The sequence below is a fragment of the Nyctereutes procyonoides genome, unplaced genomic scaffold, assembly GCF_905146905.1.
Source record: "Nyctereutes procyonoides isolate TBG_1078 unplaced genomic scaffold, NYPRO_anot_genome, whole genome shotgun sequence".
Lineage (NCBI taxonomy): Eukaryota > Metazoa > Chordata > Mammalia > Carnivora > Canidae > Nyctereutes > Nyctereutes procyonoides.
Genome location: NW_026575030.1, coordinates 38213841 through 38236439, shown reverse-complemented (window position 1 = coordinate 38236439; position 22599 = coordinate 38213841). Strand labels below are relative to the sequence as shown.

The 22599-nt window shown below is 34.8% G+C and overlaps 1 protein-coding gene across 8 annotated transcripts in view; it reads right to left on the bottom strand.

The window, feature by feature from the left end:
- Positions 1-22599, bottom strand: part of CBLB (Cbl proto-oncogene B) — a 214076-nt gene that overhangs the window by 105036 nt on the left and 86441 nt on the right. For 6 of the 8 annotated variants that reach the window (XM_055316315.1, XM_055316310.1, XM_055316313.1 and 3 more), the window contains 2 exons: positions 19713-19859; positions 1724-1880 (listed from right to left, as the gene is read on the bottom strand). In XM_055316315.1, coding sequence (XP_055172290.1) covers positions 1724-1880; positions 19713-19859 — 304 coding nt within the window. The remainder of the gene's footprint in view (positions 1-1723; positions 1881-19712; positions 19860-22599) is intronic. The other 2 variants (XM_055316311.1, XM_055316312.1) reach the window with 1 other exon arrangement.

Genomic DNA, 22599 nt, shown 5'->3' with positions numbered 1-22599 from the left:
AGTCATCAACATTGAGCCAAAGACCTTCCACCAGCAAAAAGATTATGTATGACTCACTGAAAGCTCAGATGATGGTTAGCATTTTATAGAAATTAAGTAGTTTTTAATTAAGGTGAATACATTGCTTTTTAAAGATATGATGTTATAACACATGTAATATTCTATAGTATAGTGTAAATATAACTTTTATATGCACTAGGAAAACAAAAAAATTTTTGACTTGCTTTATTTTGTGATATTCGCTTTATTGTATGGGTCTAGAACTGAACCTGCAGCAAGATGTGCCTGTATACACCAAGGGAATAATCATGAAGCTAGTATAAACTGAAAATATGCAAAAGCACAATTTCTGTAATCATTTATCTAATTTCTTATCCTATACATCTAAGTAGAATTATAAATTCAAAGTTGTAATGAAATAAAATGTATTCCATAAGTATTGTTGACAAGAGTTAATTTGCCTTCTGTTAACAGGTCCTTTCATAATTTAAAAGTTAATCCCACACAATTTTAGTTTCTTACATAAATCAGTCACCAGATCCTTGCAAACTAGTGCCAAACAGAATCGTAAATCAGAAAAGGGAAATTCTTATAACATGGGAAACATGCAAACCAATATCATACCCTAACATTTGTTGAAAGCATGTTTCAAAGAAAGTAAATCTTACTGCAGACTAAAATAATATAAAATTGCATCAGAATATAAGCAAGCTTGTGTTCTGATCAATTTTATTTCACTTACTATAGAATTACTACAATCATAAAGATTTTAAGTGGGATTTTTTTTTCATTTTTGTGACTACTTGAATTGAATGCAATAGATGATACACAATTTAGTGGTGGAGACAAATTCAAAACACAAATTTTAAGTTTTCATGTTTAGGTCATTCCATGAAGATATACAAAAGAATAAAATGATAGCATCTAGCTTTTATCACTGAATGACACTTGCTTCTGAAAAGCTATGTGAAGATAATTTTAAAGGACAGATTAAAAAATTAAAACAAATAGGACAAGAAGGATAATATCACAGTCATACATATTAGTGAGAAAATGGGGAAAAAAGCCCCCAAATTTTCCAAATGAGGAATTGGTTAAATTAATGACATACTATTTTGATGGAGTATTATGTAGCAAATGAAAATCAATACTCATATTGATGAAAAAGATTTACTGACATGAAAAAATATTTGTAATATACGGTTGAATGAGCAATGTAAGTCTAAGTAAAACAGTGCAAACCACTGGAATCTCCTATGCAGAACCTGATAAAGTTACTATTTATTGCCAAGTTTACTATTTCCTTTCTCACCAAATGAATGCCGGAGGTAGAGGGGAGAAGCTGGGATACAACCTCAGCAAACGCCCACCCATAAAATTTGAATTGTCAGTTACTGGGCTACAAAGACAAAGTAAAGTGAGAAACTAAATAGGAAATTCTAAAAATTCCTTTGCATGACTGTTTTCAAAGCTAACAAGCAATCACCAGCCTCATAGCACCAGATACTCCAAACTTAAGCCCTAAACTTATAGCAATGACTAAAAACTGATACCACCAACTTCGAAATTATAGACTACCAAAAATGAGACTATTTCTCATGCTTGTGTGTGAAAGAGAGAGATGTACACATACATGTGCACACAAATGAACATATGCACATCACCTGCACACACAGGGAAGATCAGAAAGATGGAGAGGATTAAGCCCAAATAAAAAGCTTACCTGAAAGAGCCTGGTAAAAATATCAAATTCAAAAACTGAAATGTAATCATTACAAGTTAAATCAATTGTTGATTTCAGAGCCATTGCTTCCAGGCCAGAGCTAATCTGATGAACCTCATGAAGGCACTGTCTGAATACTTTCCATGGTACAATAGTTCTGTGCAAGGGGAAAAAAAACAACAAAAAAAAAGGAGTAATTGAATCAAATGTCATTTAAGACTATCTTCCACCAAAACAGCACAGTTCAATCATAACATTAATTAATTGCATTTTTCCTAAATGATAGAGTTGACCAAAAAAATAAGACAAATAGGTGTTCATAATTTAGAACCCCTGTAATGGGTTTTGCTAAATGCTAAATGGATTATTTCCCATTTGCTAAGAATGTGACAGAAATCTAAATCAGTTTCTCTCTCAAACAATCCTTGGCTATAAAGATATTTCTAAAAATACATTCAAAAGAAAGGAGTAAGTCAAAGTCCTGTGTGTCTGACCTCTTGCATACACAAGACTTTGAATCAAGTTAAATTTCCCCCCTCTTTATTTCCTTAAAACAGCTATAAACTATGGGCTCATATAAGAGTAGGAATTCTTTATTTAAGGTCCAAAAGAGTAATTAAATCCACCATTTTGCGAAAGCTCAGGTGAAAAGTCATGAAGGCATTTAACTCTTACTCCCTTGTGTTCTGCAGATAAAAAAAAAGCACAGAATCTAACCTTTCATATTAATACAAAAGGAAATTTAAAAATTTTTAATCAACCACACTGGTTAGCATATAGAAACTTATTTATTAAAAACTTACTTATTTTTCTTAAATATCATCATGCATCAAAATTTTAATTAAGTAAAAGCATTTACATAGTTTAAAAGTTTAGAAGGGTAAAAAATGGTATCCTGGGAGATCTCCCAGTCTGTCCCCCACCTGACCAGTTTCTGACATTCGCCACCTCCTCCCCACCATGAAAATAAGTAACACTCATTATTCATCCTTTAGTTAATTTTCCTCCTTTTGGGATGTTAGATGCCTGCTCCTGAAGAGGTGGAAGAAATCATTCATGTTTTTAAAATATTAAGCTGCAGTTTTCATAATAGGGCATCATAAGAGCTATATATACACCCTCTTATAAGATGATAAATATTTAACTCTTACATTTTTCTTTACTAGCACCTTTTAAGAAATAAAAGACTCAGGCAGAAAGGCCTACGTTGGCCCTATCCTGTCCAATTCTCCCAGTGAAGGATTATCATAAATGTACAATTATATATTCATTCAATATCATCTGTTGCAGTGGTTGTCAAACTTGAGCATTCATCAGGATGGCTCAAGGGCTCATGAAGACAGAATTGCTGATCCACAACCCATGATATTCTAATTCATTAAGACTGAGGTGGGGCTAAAGAACTTAGAGTTCTAACAAGTTCCCAAGTGATGCTGATGCTGCTGGTCTGGGGACAACACTTGGGAGAGTCACTGATCTCTTAATTGCTAAGGCACAGCACTGTGGATAAATACAATCACGAAAATATGAGATACTATCTGTCCTTGAAGAACATACATACAGGGTACAAATAAGACATGTAATGCTAAAAAAAAAAAAAAAATGGGGGTGGGGTGGGAGTGGATATATAAGGACGTCCTGGAGGAATTCCAGAGAAGGAGTGGTCTGCCGCAAGATGAATAAATGAATGGTGGGACAGGCTTACGATACTATGCTGTACTTATAAAAAAAAAAGTTTAGGTTTGATATACCACTAAAAGAAAGAAAAATATGAGACTGAATACATCAAAAGGCTTTTCTCTATGTATGAAAAAAACAGGAAACCGCAGAGAACCGAAGAGAGCCACCACATCAGACGCCGTTTAGAAGAAACACACGTCAGGCTCTGATTAAGGTTAACAAAATGCTGCTGTTTTAAGAAAACAAGGAAAACTTCTGATAATGTTAGAAGGCTATTGATTTATGGCAAAGTGTAAATATGCACTTGTGTCCAGTTTCATTAGTTACAGTGAAAGTAGTGCTTAAGAAGCACATTTTTTTTCCTAATTAAGGCTCAAATATTCAACATATAAAAGGGACATGAACCATAGTATTCAAATTTTTAAAAATTACACAAGGAACTACTGATTTAAGAATAGTGTATGTTTTACTTTTACATGGAAGTATTAAGAAAAACTTGTCTTGTGTATGAAGTATAAAAGTAAATCAATTGACCAGACACGTTTGGTATCTGTTACTATAAAAAAAATTATCTTCATTGCAAAATTTAAGGAGCTTGCAGATCATAACTCCTTTCAATACCCAATGACTTCCCAGAGCAAATTCTTTAAAAATGTGCAAACTTCTAAAATTGTAGTCTAACATACCACTTTGGGAGCAGCTACATTTCCACAGTACTTGTATAAATGACACTTGCTCACAGTTCACTTGTGATAAACCTAAGGTCCAAGCAAGCTTGATTAAGGGTAGTAACAGGGATTAAGAAGAAAGAGCATTATTTGGTTAACTAACTATATACAAGATTTGTACAACAGGTACCTCTGCTTTGATCACCTGAGCCAAACATCCACCACAGAGAATGGTGGGGAGGAGGAGAATTTCATGAGTGAGGAACAGAAGTAGCAAGCAATGATGTCTTTAAAAAACAACTGTTCTAAGACTGTTGCACTAAGGATCTAACCTTTCCAAAGAGGACTTCAAGTTGCCACCACCTTCTTTCCTAATGTGTATGGGGGGAGGGTGACACGGAGAGGATGGCTTTTCACACCTTTAATTAAACTGTAGCCACAGCACAGAGCAGTGGTGTCTACTGTCTTTCCCTAGAGATGAAGCAAGTCAGAGAAAATATTAATGACAAATTGCTTTACGAACACTTGTAAACTTCATGGTGCTGGCAGAGATCTGGGAATAGAAAAGAGGAAGAAAAAGAGAAGGAACAGAATATAAAAGCTTCAAGCTCTCACCAACCAGAAATACTTTAATTTGTCCTTTTTGCCACTTACAATTATGTCACTTTAATTACAAGCTGAGTTAATTTAAAATCAACTAAAAAGTACAAGTAGCTGTTAATCCACAAAGAATGGAATACAAGGCCAATGGTTAGCCAGACACAGACTTCCAATAGGGGTACAAGATGCCATATATTGATGTCTACTTTACTGACTGATTGACAGTCTACCCTCTCTGTCAATCACCATGTATTTTATATCTCTTACTGGAGTCTATCACAATAACACTATGAGGCAGATAATATATTTATCCTCATGATACAGATGGGAAAACTGAGGCTTAAAAAGAGGTTAAGTAATTTGCCTAGGAAAGACTTTGTATATTCCAGGCATTGTGGTAGGTTCAGAATAGAAATATAAATCAAGTCACAATCAAATTAAGCGGAAAGACTTGTAAATAAATTGTTGTGCCATGTGCAAAAATTATTATAGAAAAAAATGGTTGTGTTTTGGAAACCCCATGAGATGAAGCTCCTTGAAAACAGAAATTGTATCTTATTCTTCTTTGCTGAAGACAAACAAGGTGCACAACTAAAATCTGTAATGAAATTAAACTGTGTTTAGGGAAAGCAAGAAGTGTTACATGGAGAAGGAGCCTAGAAAATTATGCTCCACTCGTTTTCTCCCTACAGAAATCTTTTGAGGATGGAAAGAGTAATAGTCTGTTCATATAAAGTCAGAAGAGATAAGAACTTAATATAAGGCTACATTATTTTATTATCAGATGATAAGTCTTGGTATGTTTATCAAGAAACCAAGTGTAACTATATTTTAAGTCTTGAAAACAGACTAAGTGTACTTTCAGATAAAAACAGATACAGGGAAACAAAACTGAAAAGGTGTCAGTAGGTCAGCAACTGACAAGTCACTCCAATCCTCCAGGCTTTTCTCTTCCTCTGTAAAAGTGGAAGAGTATATTACATATTCTAACTTGAATACCTTGCAGTTTAAAAAAAAAAAACAATAAAAGGAATGGAAGACAAAAAATGTTAGGAGATTGTCACCAAAAAAAGAAAGGCAAAACATTTTCATGATACCACAAGTTCATAAAAGGATACAAGTTTTATTTTTAACTCATATGAAAAAAAAATCCACATAACAAAGGTGTTAATCTCAACAAAGGCTAGGGTATTTGAAAAGTCATACACTTCAGGTGTGAATGAGCATTTATATAGCACTTCTAGAAGGCAATTTGGCATCAAGCTTCAAAAGCCTACTTCTAGGGATTTCACCTAACAAAGTTACATTAAAAATAAATAAATGAATGAATGCACAAATATCCACCCATAAGTCTCTTCAATATAGTGTTGTTCATAATAGTAAAAAATTACAAATATGTTCAGTGGTAATAATAGGACATACTACATTCAAAGACTATAATATTTTAACAGCAATTAACAGTAGTACAAAAGAATATTGTCATAGAAAAGTGTCCATGACACACTTAAATGGAAATACCATTTTTGAAATTATATAACCTTTATGAATGAATGCTAATAACTATCTAGAATGTCTGAAGAGATCAATACATAGTTTAACTGATAACTAAATCATGATGGGACTTTAAGTGATTTTCTTTTTCTGTATAAGCCATTAGAGTATATTAGAAATAAATATACTAATATTTATTAGTATACTAATATATAATATACTAAAATATATTATGTAATCATAGAATCAATTAAAAACAAAAATTATAACACTATTTGCCTCAGACATGGCTGGGTATGCAATATCAGTTAGCAGCAGTGGGGAATGAATGAGGTTTTCAATAAATGCTGCTGGGTCAAATGTATATACATATGGAAGAAACTGAATCTTGATCCCTACCTAATATTATATAAAAATTCATTTTAGATTATCATTTTATCTTTCATATTTAGGTCTAAGATTAAAGGTTTTTTTAAGAAGAAACTAGGTAATATCTTCATTACTTTGGAGCAGGCAAAAAATTTAAATAGGACCCAAATGTTCAAAGGATAAAGGAAGATAAATTAAAACCTGTGTTCATGAAAAGAAAAATGAAAAATGAAAAAGAAAGCACACATTGGGAGAAACATATAATCAACAAAAGATTCACATCTAAATATTAATAATAACTACTCAAAGTTGGGCAAATGATTTTCACATACACAAATAAATCAAAATGTTCAGTAAACAAAGATATATTCAGCTTCATTGGTCATCAGAGAAATGTACATTTAAAAATGTACATTAAAAACACAGTGACATTCCACTTGACCTGACTAGTATGGCTTATGAATAAAAAAAAAGAAAAGACAAAGGATATCAAAGGGCTGGGAAAGATATGGAACAACAGGAACCTTTAGACACTTTTCATAGGTAATTCAGTTGGTAAGCCACTTTAGAAAACTAAAAGCTATTAAAGCTAAAATTATGCAGAAACTGAAAGCCAGCAATCCCATTCCTAGATCTACATCCAACTGAAATGCACAAATAGGTTTTTAAAAGTATAAAAGGAAAAGTTCATAATAGCACTACTAATAATCCAAAGAAGAAAGAACCCAATGAGCCTCATCAATAGAATTAACAGGTACAGCTGCACCTTGGAACAAGAAGAATGAACAGTCTGTCACATTCAAGAACATGTGTGAATTTCATAAAGAATGAAAGGAGCCAGTTTTTTTTTTTTTTGTTGTTGTTGTTGTTGTTTTTTAAAGAACTAATTGCATGATTTCAACTGTATATGATTCCATGATACTGGAAGTCAGGATACCAAGTAGCTGTATGGAACTTGCTGAGGGGTTGGGGGGAAGGAGTGTTCTCCTTATTACAGGTAATAGGCTATATATTTGGGTGGTATTTACATTGGTGTGTTCACTTCATGAAAATTCACCTCACAGTTATGATTTGTATACATTTCTGTATGAATATTAAACTGAATATATAAAACTTTAAAATTTTTTACATAAAAACTCTACGATGAAGGGACACCTGGGTGGCTCAGTTTTTTTTACATAAAAACTCTACGATGAAGGATCACACCCTGGGCTGAAGGCAGACGCTGTGTCTCTCATGAATAAATAAAACCCAAAAAAAAAAAAGAAAGAAAGAAAGAAAAAAATCTCTACGATGAAAAAGAGAAGAAAATGTGGGAACAGATGTAGTATCTGCCATAATATAAACAAGGAAGTCAATGTTTATTTGTTAGTTGTTGGTTTTGTTGCTGTGGTGGTAGGGGTGATGATAGTAGTTTAAAATTCATTCTAGCTCAAAGAGATAAAATGTCACTTTTATTTTATTTTTAAAGATTTTATTTATTCATGAGAGACACACAGAGAGAGAGGCAGAGACACAGGAAGAGGGAGAAGCAGGCTCCATGCAGGGAGCCCAACGTGGGACTTGACCCCAGGTCTCCAGGATCACGCCCTGGGCTAAAGGCGGCGCTAAACCACTGAGCCACCCGGGCTGTCCCAGTCACTTTGATTTTAAACTAAATGAAAATCTGTTCTATCTATAGTAACCCATTCCTACTTTTAATTTCATCTGAATTTGGTCAGAAGATTCACTTAGACCAACAAAGATATATTTAGTATCAATAACTTTAAATTGAGGGTTAGCTTTGTTTAGAAGATAATGAAACATTCATTACATATTTAGTATGTTTTGATTTTTATTGTGGATGCAAATATTAGTATTGTGACTCCTAAGTTTGTTCATATTTTACATACAGAGTTTCGCTAAATCTAATCTTTTTTCTGTAATTACTTCAATAATTTGTTAAAGGATATGAAAATAGATTGCTATCAGGCTATACTGTTCCTATTTTTCCATCACAAATGTTTCTAAACACAAATGTTTTTGCTTGATTTTGAAAGGCAAATGTTTTCCAGCAACCCACACAAAGAACATATCAAAACTCTGGTCAGACAGTTACCTTACAACTCATCATGGACAGGATGGTAACCATGGTTATCAAGGATATTCATAATTAGATCTAGCCATTCCTGTGAAAATTCTTGACTCTCATACAGAAAGACACAGATGCTGGGTATTTGTCATTATATTTCATCAAAAACGTTCATAATGTTTGTAGTGTAGACAAGCATTACTTCTCTGTGAAATGGACAAGTATCATTCTCATTTTCATATTCTGAAAGTTAAATTTAGAATCAAACACTTTTTATAAGACTGAAGAAACAAAAAAAAATAGCTGCTTCAACATTATTCCTGATTTTCTCAGTAATCTCATTCATATGATAGATCTGGTGCTTTCTAACTTCTGGTCTCACCACCAGACTTTTGAACATGATAAATTTACTATAGCCATGAAATGGACATAATTCCATTCATTTTATGGCTCTGAAATAAAGTTTACTGGTAAAAATGGATGGGAAGAGGAACCATAAATATAATCCATAAAAATATGTCAAAGTTCCATGTTTAATTTTTCCACTTAGTAGCCATTACCCATAGAAAAACAAAGATGTTGGTTTTAAAACAGTGAGTATTCTTTTCTTTCTGATGGACAACTTTCCTCAAGTTTCTTCAGTGTATTTTCTTTGAAAAGTTAGTGATACTTGCTAGGTTTGTAAGACACATAAGATACATGATCACAGCAAGATACCTTTGATCTGCTGAGGTCAGATTGAAAAGAATCAGGAAGTTTTAGATCCTAAAATTAGAAGGTCCTGCAACAAAGGGCCTTAAGTAAGGCTTTAAAATGATCTTCACTTTAGCATTAAGAGCCCAGCCAGTCTTACAAACAACAAAGTCAATAATAAAACAAAATTCCTCATAAATCTCTCTACAAAGGTCAAGTAAGCTAAGTTAATAAGCAATAGGCTAAGTCTGGTAGATACTTCGGTTTTCTTGCCGAAGTTAAACTGAGGCAAAAGAAATATACAACTTCTAACAACACTTCTACAACACTCATGCAAGAAACTGCATAACCACATGGAGCCTATTAAAGCTTTGGTTATAAAGGACACTTACAGAAGTTATTAAAAGAGAAAATAAATCAGGTTATAAGTTGTCTTGCTGTTATTACATATAATGGAAACTTTTAAGTATCTAGTTTGGGGGATCCCTGGGTGCGCAGTGGTTTGGCGCCTGCCTTTGGCCCAGGGCGCGATCCTGGAGACCTGGGATCGAATCCCAGTCGGGCTCCCGGTGCATGGAGCCTGCTTCTCCCTCTGCCTGTGTCTCTGCCTCTCTCTTTCTCTCTCACTGTGTGCCTATCATAAATAAATAAAATTTAAAAAAAATAATAATTTAAGTATCTAGTTTGATTCTTCAATACTATTATCTGGTTCATCTCCCTTTTTCTTGAAATCCTGTCTTTTTTCAACATCTATAATACCACCTTCCCCCACTTTTGTGGCAATTTCCTCAAATTTCTTCTATGCATTCTTCATTTATCAGAATTCCTTTTTAAAAAGAATTTTTTATTTAAATATTTTTTAATAATAAATTTATTTTTTATTGGTGTTCAATTTGCCAACATACAGAATATTTTAGAGAGTGAGAGAACACAAGTGGGAGGGGCAGAGGAGAATCTCAAGCCGACTCCATGCTCAGCGTTAAGCCGGACTCGTGGCTTGATCTCAGGACCCTGAGACCGTGACCTGAGCCAAAACCATGAATCTAACTCTTAACTGACCACACCAGGCACCCCCAGTTACCAGAATTCTTTAAGGACCCATCGTCTTCATTCTCCATGGTCTACATCAGTTAGTCCAATAGCTTTCAGAGATTATAAATTCAAATATCTAGGAACCAGGCAGTTAACAGAAAAGATCCAGGTAAGGATTGCGATGAATGAAAGGAGAGTACATGTCAACTGGGCAGCTGGCATGCACGTCTAGCCTGATGCTGCCATGTTACTTGCATTTTTATGTAGGGTTTTTGTTTTTCTTTTTGAAGATTTTATTTTAGAGAGAGACAGAGTGAGTCGGGGCAGAAGCAGAGGGTTAGGGAGAGAGAATCTGAAGCAGACTCTGAGCTGAGTGTGGAGCCTGATGCAGGGCTCGATCTCAAGACAATGAGCTTCTGACCTGAGCTGAAACCAAGAGTCAGGCACTGAAATGACTGAGCCACCCAGTCCACTTTATGTAGTATTATTTATTTATTTTAAAGATTTTATTTATTTATTCATGAGGGACACACAGAGAGAGGCAGAGACGCAGGCAGAGGGAGAAGCGGGCTCCTCACAAGAAGCCTGATGCGGGACTCAATCCCAGGAATACAGGATCACGCCCTGAGCCGAAAGCAGAAAGTCAACCGCTGGGCCACTCAGGCATCCCCTTTATGTAGTTTTTAAAGTTTGTATTATATGTCCTTTATTTGTATTATATATGAGAATACACATAATTTGTACAAAAATATATGTATGTATGCAGATGATAAATAATGATATGCTCAAAAAGTATTTAATAATAAGCGAGTAATGAATACAATCAAATGGGTTTGGAAGCCAACTGCTCAAATTCATTATTCATACTTCAGCAAGAATCACCCACCTTTTTAAAAAGCAAGTATGACCATTTCCCTACCTAAAACCCATCAATGGGTTTCATTGTTCTCAGGGCTCAAAAGAACAGAGTTTTAAAAATGTAACTTTGTATACGGAAAAAGAAAGTACAAAGGGGCAGAAAAGGACAGAGCTTTCAAAGCACAGTTCTAGAGAAAGAGGGTAACAATTGGAGCACTTAGGTCCTTGAAGCAGAGTAACACCTAGAGTGTATCACACACCTACCCCTTATTTGGATTCCATGTTCACCAAGGAATTCTGATATGGCTCCACATATAGTTTATCTACCATGACACATATATCCTCATCTGCCTGACAGTGGCATTAATCATTGTAAATTAAATAAAAATTCTGAGTTATAGATCAGTTTATGAGCTCAGTTAAATTGTGTCCATTATATAAACATACTCTTGGTTCTGTGAAATCAGGTTTTAAGGATGAGACCAGAACCTAAATCATGGTGATTTCACTAGGTAAAGGTCACTTACTGAAGGATTCAGAGTGGAGAGAAGGAGAAAGATGAAAATAACAGAGGAAAAAAAATGAAGGCATTTATGTAGCCTTGAAGTCGGCTGTATCTTTCTTTTGAACTCCAGTAGACACTGTAACAATTCAGTCCCAAACACAACATTTTCCACTGGACAGGCTGCTAGACTCCTAATTAACATATGTGCAAACCATACCAATTACCAGCTCTTCCATGGGCCAGAGTGATCCTCCAACCGCTCCAGCAAATACATAATTTAGTATTTGTGACATTCCTTAGGCACCTTTCGAATGGCACATAACTAGTTTTAAATATTTATCAAGTCTGTATATACTATCTTCCCCAAATTGAATACATTCTGCTTAAAGAGAGAAAATTATCATTTGAGTCTTATTTGCTTTTTTGTATCTGAGATCTTGTTATAAGGAGTTAAACAAAATAGGCCTGTAAGTTTGTTTTCCTTATTAATATAAAGATCCTTAGATTTTTTTTTAAATAGGCAATAATAGAAGTTGACTAAGTGAAATATTAAATAGCAGTACTTGAGTTCTAGGTCAGTTTTGTCCTTTCTCTCCAAGCTGCTGCTGTCCAGTTATCTTGTACAAGTCCTTAATTTCTGTTGTGCACAACCTTCTTTAATTAAATATGACTAAGTTGCCTTTCCTTTGACTAGAGGAAACACTGATCTAGTTAATGTGATAGAAAAACACACGTATCTCACTCACTGAGAAGGTAAAGAAACTATTGTCCTTTGTTTCTTATTAAAAGTGAAAAGAAAATACAGGAAACCAAAGAAGGTCCATACCACTTCCCCAGGAAATCAAATGTAGAGACAGTGAACTGAGCTTTAAATAGATCATTTTTTTCCATGGTAAGCAGGACAGTTTCTTATGTTCTGTCCTACACCCAATTTTAGAAAATTTATTATTTATTTTTGGCTTCTGCTTTCGGATTTCTAGGGTCTACGGAATATCTGTCATACAAAGTTGAATAACAGTATTATTTGCAGAATTAATAATAAATATAAGTGTGTTTTGAATAAGGCGAAAGGTTTAAATTGGTTTGTTATTCCACAACATAGGGTCCTTATTATGTGCCAGACACTGTTCTATGTGCCTTATCAGTAGAGTTTAGCAATTTTAGCCTTCATGACAACCCTGGATAGGAGATGTTGTTGTTATTATCAACATTTTATAGAAAAAGAAACTGATGCATGGAGAAGAAACCAAGTAGCTTGCCCAAAGTCACAAACCTAGGAAATGTTACAGTCAGACCTGAATGTAGACAGCCTACTTACATACCTGCCTGTAAGCCTGTTGCCTCCCAATCAATCAAACAAGCAAACTGTGTCCCTGTCTATATCTCACATATGCACACATTCACACACATTCCTTTACTCTTCAACTCATTTTAATGAAATAAATGTCAGTTCTTGGAGCTTCTAGTCTAATGGGAAGTAAAATAAGTAAATAACTTGAGAACAATAAAAATAATTAAGACAAGGATAAGCAAGAGCTCAGAGGGGTTTAAGAAGAGATCTAATAATAACAATAGGGACAGAATCAAGAGCAAGATTCACTTTGAGGGATTGCTAAGAACATATATGCTAGAGAATATAAAAGCCTTCAACAGGGAGGAGTGATATGAGCACAGACCTAGAAACTTGTAATTGCTGATATGTCAGGAAAGAGCCAAATAATCCAAATTGACTAAAGACCAGGACATTAGTAAAAGAAGCAAATGCTAGAAAAATGCATGAATTCATCCAACAATTACTGTCTGTTATGCATACAGTACATAAAGGATTCATTCAATACGCTTAAAGGATATTGTTTAAAGATTATATTAAAAATGAAGTTAGCATACATGAAAGCATTGGACACAGAGTTTGACATGTAATAACTAATGTACCTGAATGAAAATTTTTAGATAAGAAGTCAACAAGGTGCTTCACAGTCAAGCAGGAAAGACCCACAAAGTAAACATACATTCAAAAACACAAACATGTCTAAAACACAACAGGAACAGGATGCATAGAACAATTAAAGTTGAACATATGGCAGGGGTATATTAGAACACTCCAGACAAGGGGACTTCTGAACCAGACGTGAAGAATCCTGGGATGGTAATAAATGGAAGAAGAGGCTAGGGAGGCTTCCAGGGAGTTGAACTGTAGGAACTGAGAATTATTTTTTAATCAATTTGTAAATAATAAAGTCATTGACTTTAATTTTGAGCAGAGAATAAGTATCATCTGTCCATCCACCTATCCATCCAATTATTCATACAGTCTGTTAACATTAGTGTGTACACATTCCAGGAAATGTGCCAGGTTCTGAGAAACAAAAATCAGGAAAGCAGGTCCTTGCTTTCAAGAAACCTCTCTAGTCTATTAGGAAATGTGATCATGTCAGCAGTTCAATGCAGTCTAATAGGACATATATGAGCAAAGGCACTCAGAAGCAAAGAGTATAAATATCCACCTCAGACTAGAGTAGCTTCCAAAGTGGCATGGGTAACTGGCTTTCTAAGCAGTGGATGCCATCTAGGGAAACAAAAACACAAAGAATGAGGAGAGGGAAAAAAGTACATTGGGAAATACATATAACGTGTTATTTGTTGTGTAGTTACATTCTTTCTTTGTGGATGAGCAGATCACCAAGAGGTGAGGCCAGAAAAACAAAAACAAAAACAAAAACAGTTCCTAAAGTTTGTCTTATTAAAATGGGATTTTACATTTTAACCTAGAATCAATAATAATTCACAGGAGCATTTCAGACAAAAACAAAACAAAACACCAGAATTATTAGTTCTGTGTTTTACTGAGATCTCTAGTCTAAGAAAAACAAGAGGAGAGGTTGTTACTGAAGATACAAAGACCAGTTAGAGGCGGTTGCTATAATCCAGGGAAAGACTTGAACTTGAACATGAAGAACAGAACCTGAAGTAAGGATGGACAGAAGAGGACACATAAAAAGATGCAGGTTCATAAAAAGAACTCATGGTTCTTGCTGAATTATAATTTGGTTGGAAATACAGGTCTAAACCTTCTCTATGTAAAGAAGTCCTTAGCACCAGTGGCCCAAAAACTACCACCCAAATTGCTTAGAAAAATGACTGTCACCCACAGTCTAACCATATCCATGGATTTTTGTTGTTTTAAACAGTTAGTAATGCAATTTTTGAGGCTCATGCTTAAAGTTTGTGGATTCTAAACTACTATTCCAGAGTGCAAAGACTCAGTTTGGTATTGACCTTATTTTGCAGAATTTACTTAGACACGTTTATTCAGTAATGTCACTTCTCTTTTTCTACGTATTTCTAATATCTCCTGGTCAACAGACTAAGAAAGCAAAATCAGGATTCAAGCACTGAAACATTCAATGACTCTGCATAAAAACCTAACAAATGCAGACTTTCCCAACCAGTTAACCAGGACACCTAACTGTTATTGATCTCCTTGGGACTCCAGTCAGGCACAAGCTCTTGGCAGCTGGGCTTGAGTCCTGAGCAGAGAAGTGAACTCTTCCATGACTTTGAAAAGGTTGAGAAGCACAGAAATGAAGTATTAGGCATATGACACCTAAAGATTTTTTTGTCTGCTGGGATACGAAATCAATACTTAGAAATCTGTCACATTTCTATACACAGATAATGAAGTAGCAGAAAGAGAAATCAAGAAAACAATCCCAATTATAACTGCACTAAAATGAATAAAACACCTAAGTATACACTTAACCAAGGAAGTGAAAGACCTGGACTCGGAAAACTATAAAATGCTGATGAAAGAAACTGAAGATGACACAAAAAAATGGAAGATATTCCATGCTCACGGATTGGGAGAAAAAATGTTGTTAAATAGTCAATACTATCCAAAGCAATCTACAGATTTAATGTAATCTGTATCAAAATACCAACAACATTTTTCACAGAACTAGAACAAATAATCCTGGAATTCGTATGGAGCCACAAAAGACCCTGAAATAGCAAAGTAATCTTGAAAAAGAAGAAGAAAACTGGAGGTATCAGAATCCTGGATTTCAAGATAGACTACAAACTGAAGTAATCAAAATAGTATGGTATTGTTACAAAAATAAGACACACAGGGACGCCTGGGTGGCTCAGCAGCTGGGCGTCTGCCTTCAGCTCGGGGCATGATCCCAGGATCCGGGATCAAATCCCAATCAGGCTTCTTGCATGGAGCCTGCTTCTCCCTCTGCCTAGGTCTCTACCTCTTTCTGTGTCTCTCAATAATAAATAAATAAATAAATAAATAAATAAATAAATAAATAAATAAATAAATAAAATCTGGGAAAACTAGACAGTCACATGCAGAAGAATGAAACTGGACCACTAGCTTACACCATAAACAAAAATAAACTCAAAATGGATAAAAGGCTTAAATGTGAAACCTGAAACCATAAAAATCCTAGAAGAGAAAACAGGCAGTGATTTCTCTGACATTGACTATAGCAACCTTTTTTCTAGATAGGTCTCTTAAGGCAAAGGGAACAATAGCAAAAATAAACTATTGGGATTACAGTAAAAGTAAATTAAAAGATTTGGGGGAGCCTGACTGGCTCAGCCAGTACCACATGAGACTCCTGATCTCAGGGGCATCAAGCCCATGTTGGGCACAGAGCTTACAAAAACAAACAAACAAACAAACAAACAACCTTCTGCAGGGGAAACAAAAAGACAACCTATGTGGAGGGAGAAGATATTTGCAAATGACATATCCGATAACGGATTAGTATCCAAAAAGAAAGAGAAGGGTTAGTATCTAAAATGTATTAAAAAAACGTAAATAACTTAACACCAAAAACCCCCCAAACAATCCAATTTAAACAATTCAGAAGACATGAACAGACATTTCACCAAAGACATGCAGATGGCCAACAGACACATGAAGAGATGCTCAACATCACTAATCATCAGGGGAATGCAAATCAAAACCACAATGAGGTATCACCTCACACCTGTCAGAAAGGCTAAAATTAAAAACACAAGAAACAAGTATTGGTGAGGATGTGGAGAAAAAGAAGCCCTCTTGCCCTACTGGTGGGAATGCAAACTGGTGCAGCCACTATGGAATACAGTATGCAAGTTCCTCAAAAAATTAAAATTAGCATTACCATATGATTCAGAAATTCCCTTACTGGGTATTTACCCAAAGAAAACAAAAAAACTAATTTGAAAAGATATATGCATGCCTATGTAATTGCAGCATTATTTATAAGAGCCAAAATATGGAAGCAGCCCAAGGGTCCATCAGTAGATGAAGGGATAAAGAAGATATGGTATGTACGTACACTGGAATATTACTTAGCTATAAAAAGAATAAAACCTTGCCATTTGCAACAACATAGATAGATCTAGAGGTTTAATGCTAAACATAAGTCAGTCAGATAAAGACACCACCATATGATTTTAGTCATATGTGGAATTTAAGAAACAAAACAAATGAACAAAGGAAAAGGGAACAAAAACCTCTTAACATAGAGAACAAACTGGTGGTTATCAAAGATGTGAGTGGGGATATTAAGTGAGACAGGTGATGGGGATTAAGAGAACACTTATCTTAATGACACTGAATAATGTATAGAATTGTGCAATCAGTATATTATAAACCTGAAACTAATAGAACATTCTACATTAATTATACTGGAATTATTATTTCAAAAAATAAAAATAATTTTCGCCTTCTTTCTGTTTTTATGAGGTCTAAGTACCAGAATTACTTTTAGGAGTTTAACAAAATCTTTTGAAAATTAGCTTTTTCCCAATTTTAATTCAATCTTAACATCTCGCTCTGACAGTTACTTTGAAAAAAAAATTACAATACTCCCTTAGTTTAAAAATTGCTTTATAAAAATCATAACCTGTTTGGCTGTTTTTGGAACTAACTCCTCAATGATTCTGTTTTTGGAAACAATTCTGCTCTCAAGTTTCAGGCACTGTTAGATCAAATGAACGCATTTTCACGTGGCTTCAATGTGTAGCAAGATAAATGACAGAAATGCCTCCATATGAGATCTAAGTTATGCAAAAATATAAACTAGTATTAGAGCATAAGGAAGATAAAAGAATTCAACCTTTTGAAAGGCTTCATCATTCATGCATTTGCTTGTTCATTCAATAAAATATTGTGAAATAAGGCAAAAACCCACAGAGAATATAAAGATGGTTTCTCCAATGATCTAATAAAAGAATCATTAATTTTGATGACTATGGAAATATGTCTAAGTTCCAGAAGGAGCTTTAAATTTGGCTCTCATCCCAAAAGTAAAATGTTAAAGGAAAATGAAACAGCTTTCTCAAGTAAGTGAAGACAGGGGGGAAGGTTTAAAGGTTTGGGAGGTAAGAGAGTAGTATTTCATCTGTATTTCAAGATTATCCCATTTGATTTAATAGTGATTTCACTCATATAGCAGTTGGACTGCCATACGACAGAAATATCAGTCTCTTAAAGTCTATTGCTATAAATAAAGGGAAATAAAGAGGTCTCAAATGCATAATTCTTTGTGGCTTGAGGTGCCAGCAAAACAAAATCCTCTCTTAAAAAATGTGTGAGCAATCTTTCCATTTTTTTTACTGACCTTTTGACAACTGAACAATTTCATAACTCACCAGAATTTTTCAGTTTTCAAAAAGAAATACCACATTTTGTCCTATAAATTTTCTTAAAATTTTATGCTGAAGTAGATTTTGAAGGTTACCCACTGTTTGCATTAGGCTCAAAGTGTTAATGTATGAGCTGTGACTTTAAGAAACCCTCAGGAAAAAAAAAAGAAAAAAGAAAAAGAAACCCTCTCAGTTCAGACTCCCAGAATTGGGCAATGCCTTTCTGCTTTCAACGTTCCACAAATATTTAATTAGTGTACTTTTGGCTGTTATTCTAATTTAGATGAGGATGAACCTTTCCTTGTAATTTCGCATTTGTGAATGGATACAGGAGCATTATAAATAGCAAGATTTCTGGAACACAAAGTATTTCTCCCTTTAGTGCCAAACAATCGTTCAGAATACATTTTATTTAAGAAACACAGAAAGGGCTTTAATAATCCCAAAACCAAAAGTTATAAAGCTAAGCGCTTAGCACTCTCTTAGAGAAGCTTAGTATTTCATAAAGAAAAAAAAAAAAAAAGAAACCCACTGTTCTAGCCAATTCACCGGTGTCAAGGACTAAGACCATCAAAGTGTGTACCAACATTTTATAGGTCTCATTTCACTAGTTAATGTATAAATATAGACTTTTAACTAGGGGATGAAAACAGTAATCAGTGTGTAAGCAATCACTGTTCCTCCTCAACCATCAGACAGGGCTCTGCCTACGTTCAAGGACATTGTGAGGGTGCTCACCAAAGTTTCTGTCTGGGGAGGCAGTACCTAAAGGAAATCATCTTTATCTGCTATTTTGTTATAACATGATACTAATTTCTATATCTTGTTTACACACTTACTCTCTGTGTAATTATATAAAGAAAGCCTGAATTGGGGTGCCAAGGCTTTCACTCCCACATAAATATCAGGTCTCAATCAACCTGACACATCACCTCCTCTGAGAAGCTGTCCCTGATTCATTCAATCATGAAACAACCGCTGCCCTCTCGGAGTTGTCAGAACAATTTATTCATGCCATTTTTATAGTATCTATCCCTTTCTGCTTTCTATTGTGCATGTGTCTTAAGTGTGTAGTAAGTCATAAAGAGTTACCAGCATCTTACGTATCTTTGCTTCTTAGAGCAAACTATACAACTCAATGAATGCTCATCAAGTAAATATAGTATAACTGATATTTGCTTTGCAATAACATAAAACTGTTCCGTTATTAAAGCATACTTTTGGTGGCTGAACAGAAAAATTAGCAATCAAAACACTCATCAAAAACCCACAAGTAGAGTCTCCAAGTATTTGAGTAAAATCTATACCATATGGAACTGGAGGCAGGACTAGATCATTCTTCAAAAATGGATGCAGACTATAATGATCTGTACTTACTTGTCTCCAAAAAACTTTCTCCAGAATTCAGCAGCATCTGCTTTCGTGATACGAAAGTTATCTCCCTGGAACTGCCCATTGGGAAAGATTGCTTTGATTTCTGCCAGCATGTGACTGAAGATAAGGGACAGTTTTGTGAGATTTCGTCTGTAGACACAAGGGGGGGGGATGAAAAATAAATAAATATATGTGCAATTTTTAATGGGAATATATACTATGAAAAATAAAATTATGTACAGTATTAACATAGGTCTTGGTGGCTGATCATGAACCTCAACTTAATAATGCATCTAAAAACAATGTTCACACCAACTATACATGTAAATTCCTAAGAGGCTTTCAACTTTATTATTCACCCATGTGTTCATTTAACATAAACGTGAACAAGATAAAGTACATGATTTCAATGAGCTCACAGTTTAATGGGAAGATGCACTCCTGAAAAAATCATAATCAAATATAAACACTAAACACAAAAGGCAGAGTACTTCTACATGGGGATGTATAAGGAAAGATTTGTCATTAGAGGAAAATGGCAGAAGTTTAAGTAGTTTGACAGATGAAAGACTTGGAGGAAGAGGGAATGAGCGGAAGATACTGGAGCGTAGAAACAGCTTCTATACAAAAGCACAGAGGGATGGAAGAGAACAATTTGTGTCATATCCAGGTTTAGCCCAGCTGGAGAAGAGCAGAAGGTGATCGAAGGAAACAGCATGACACGAGATGAGAAACTTTGGTGGGGACAGGATATAAAGAGGCACCTGAAACAATGAACAAACTTCATCAAATAAGCTTTCTACTCCCATTAAGAAATGAGAGTTTCTGGTGATGAGTTACAGATATGTGCATAATTCAGAAGCTCCTTGAGCAATTCTAATGCACTCCCCTTGTCAAGAGCTACTGCTAGAAGGAACGGGGAGCCCAAATGGATTTACAAAATGGAGCACGTGATTGAATCTGTTTTAGAAAGAAAGATTTACGGTGCTAAGAAACAAATGGTTTGGAATGGAGGGAAAGCCAGGTGTTGTCTCCATTCTAATTACCATGGTTAAGTTCCAGAAATTCTGACAGGGTTTGAAACGCGATTCAAAACATGACTCGTACTTCAAAACACTACTACCACAGGCACTCCCCTCCTGCCATTTCCTAAGAAGTTTACAACTTTATGTTAATGAGTCCAAAACTGCTAGTGCTAAACAGCAAAGAAGCAACTGAAACACAAAGCACTGAAGAACTTTTCAGTTTTGAACTGACCTTCCTTCTTTACATTCCTGTTTACTCAGAATCACCAGAACTCAACAGGGACATATAGAACATCATTCTATTTTGAAGCGTCAGCTGCTTTTGTGGGTGTGTTGAGGGGTCAGGATGTGAGGATGGGAGGAGGAAGCAATTGCTTTTGGACTAAAGTAAATACAGGGGATGATTAGTAGAGAAAGCCATCAAATCTGCAATGCATTTCAAACCTCATAGTGTTTCAATAGGCCTAGACACTGAGAGATGTGGTTCTCCACCTCCTATTCTTCATTCACATATCTGTGTTAAAAGACCCTCAGATAATAAGCAGAAACATGTTAGGTACCTAGGAGATCATATAATATGCACCTGTCAAAAAGTCAATGAGTAGCACTCTTTCTAAAACATTTAGAAAAGAAGCCAATAACTTCTCATTGTAAGGTGAATACAGGATAAATGAGGGTACTCAAGAAAAAAAGTGGGAAAAGTAGGACGAAAGGAAAGTAAGAGTATAATCTACACCACAACGAATTCGTCTGTATTGGAAAACCAAAACTGTCCCAATTTCCATAATGCTTATAACCTACGAGAAGATTTATGAGAAAGAATAGTCAGGATTTTAGGCCATATTTTAATCCTTGACTGGCAACAATAAACAATCTGCAAAATCATTCTGGTTACACATAATGTGCCATTATTTTCTAAGATCCAGCCACACACTTCCACACAATTCAGCCTAATCCAAATGTGAAAATTCTTTAGTTGAATCTTTGATCTTCTCACTTATGTCAGCACATCCTCATTTCGAGGATGGTAGATACAAGAAATTCAGTTGTAGGAAATGAGAACTGAACTATTGAACTACATCAAAGGGAAGAACTGTGGCCAGTATAAACTGCAACTGACTTCTGAAATCTGAGTTTAAGGAAGGGCAGAAAGTCCTTTTAGAAAATCTGCAACAAATTTATTTATATAATTAAGCAAAAGGGTTAACTGTCCACCAAACTTCCAATTGATACAGGAGAAAAAAGAAAAATCAAGATGGCTATAATTAGAGTAAACCAACTGTTTCTTATGTCTAAGTTGGTTGCTCTCCATCCTCTTATGTCTTTGTTCTTTAATCATAATCATATCCAAATGTTTTTCATTTTTATCTGTTAGATCTAAAGTCTGGAGAACAATGTCAGTGATTATCCATCTCAGCTATAGGATCCACTGGCTACAAGACACTATACCTCAAAGCAGAAATAGTAACATTTTATCTTTATAATTTGTAGTCTAGAAGCTCTAGTAATCACTACTACCTATTTAATTTCTTTTTAGTTATAAATTGTGTGAGAGGTGCCTGACTTCGGCTCAGGTCATGATCCCTAGGTCTTCAGGTCAAGCTTGGTATCAGGTTCCCTGCCCAAACAGATCACCACATTTCTTACTTGTACACTTTATAAAAGACTAAAGTTTCTTTAATCTTTAAAGAAACTCAAATTTAAGTTGTTAAAAATATGTGAATGCAACAGTTTTGTTTACCTTAATTTTCAAATAGACCAGAATATAGATTTATTTTATGTCTAATTATACACGCAAACGAACGCCTTGGAAATTCATTATTTAAAAGACCGATGTTTTTAAAGGTTGAAGTCCACAAGATATG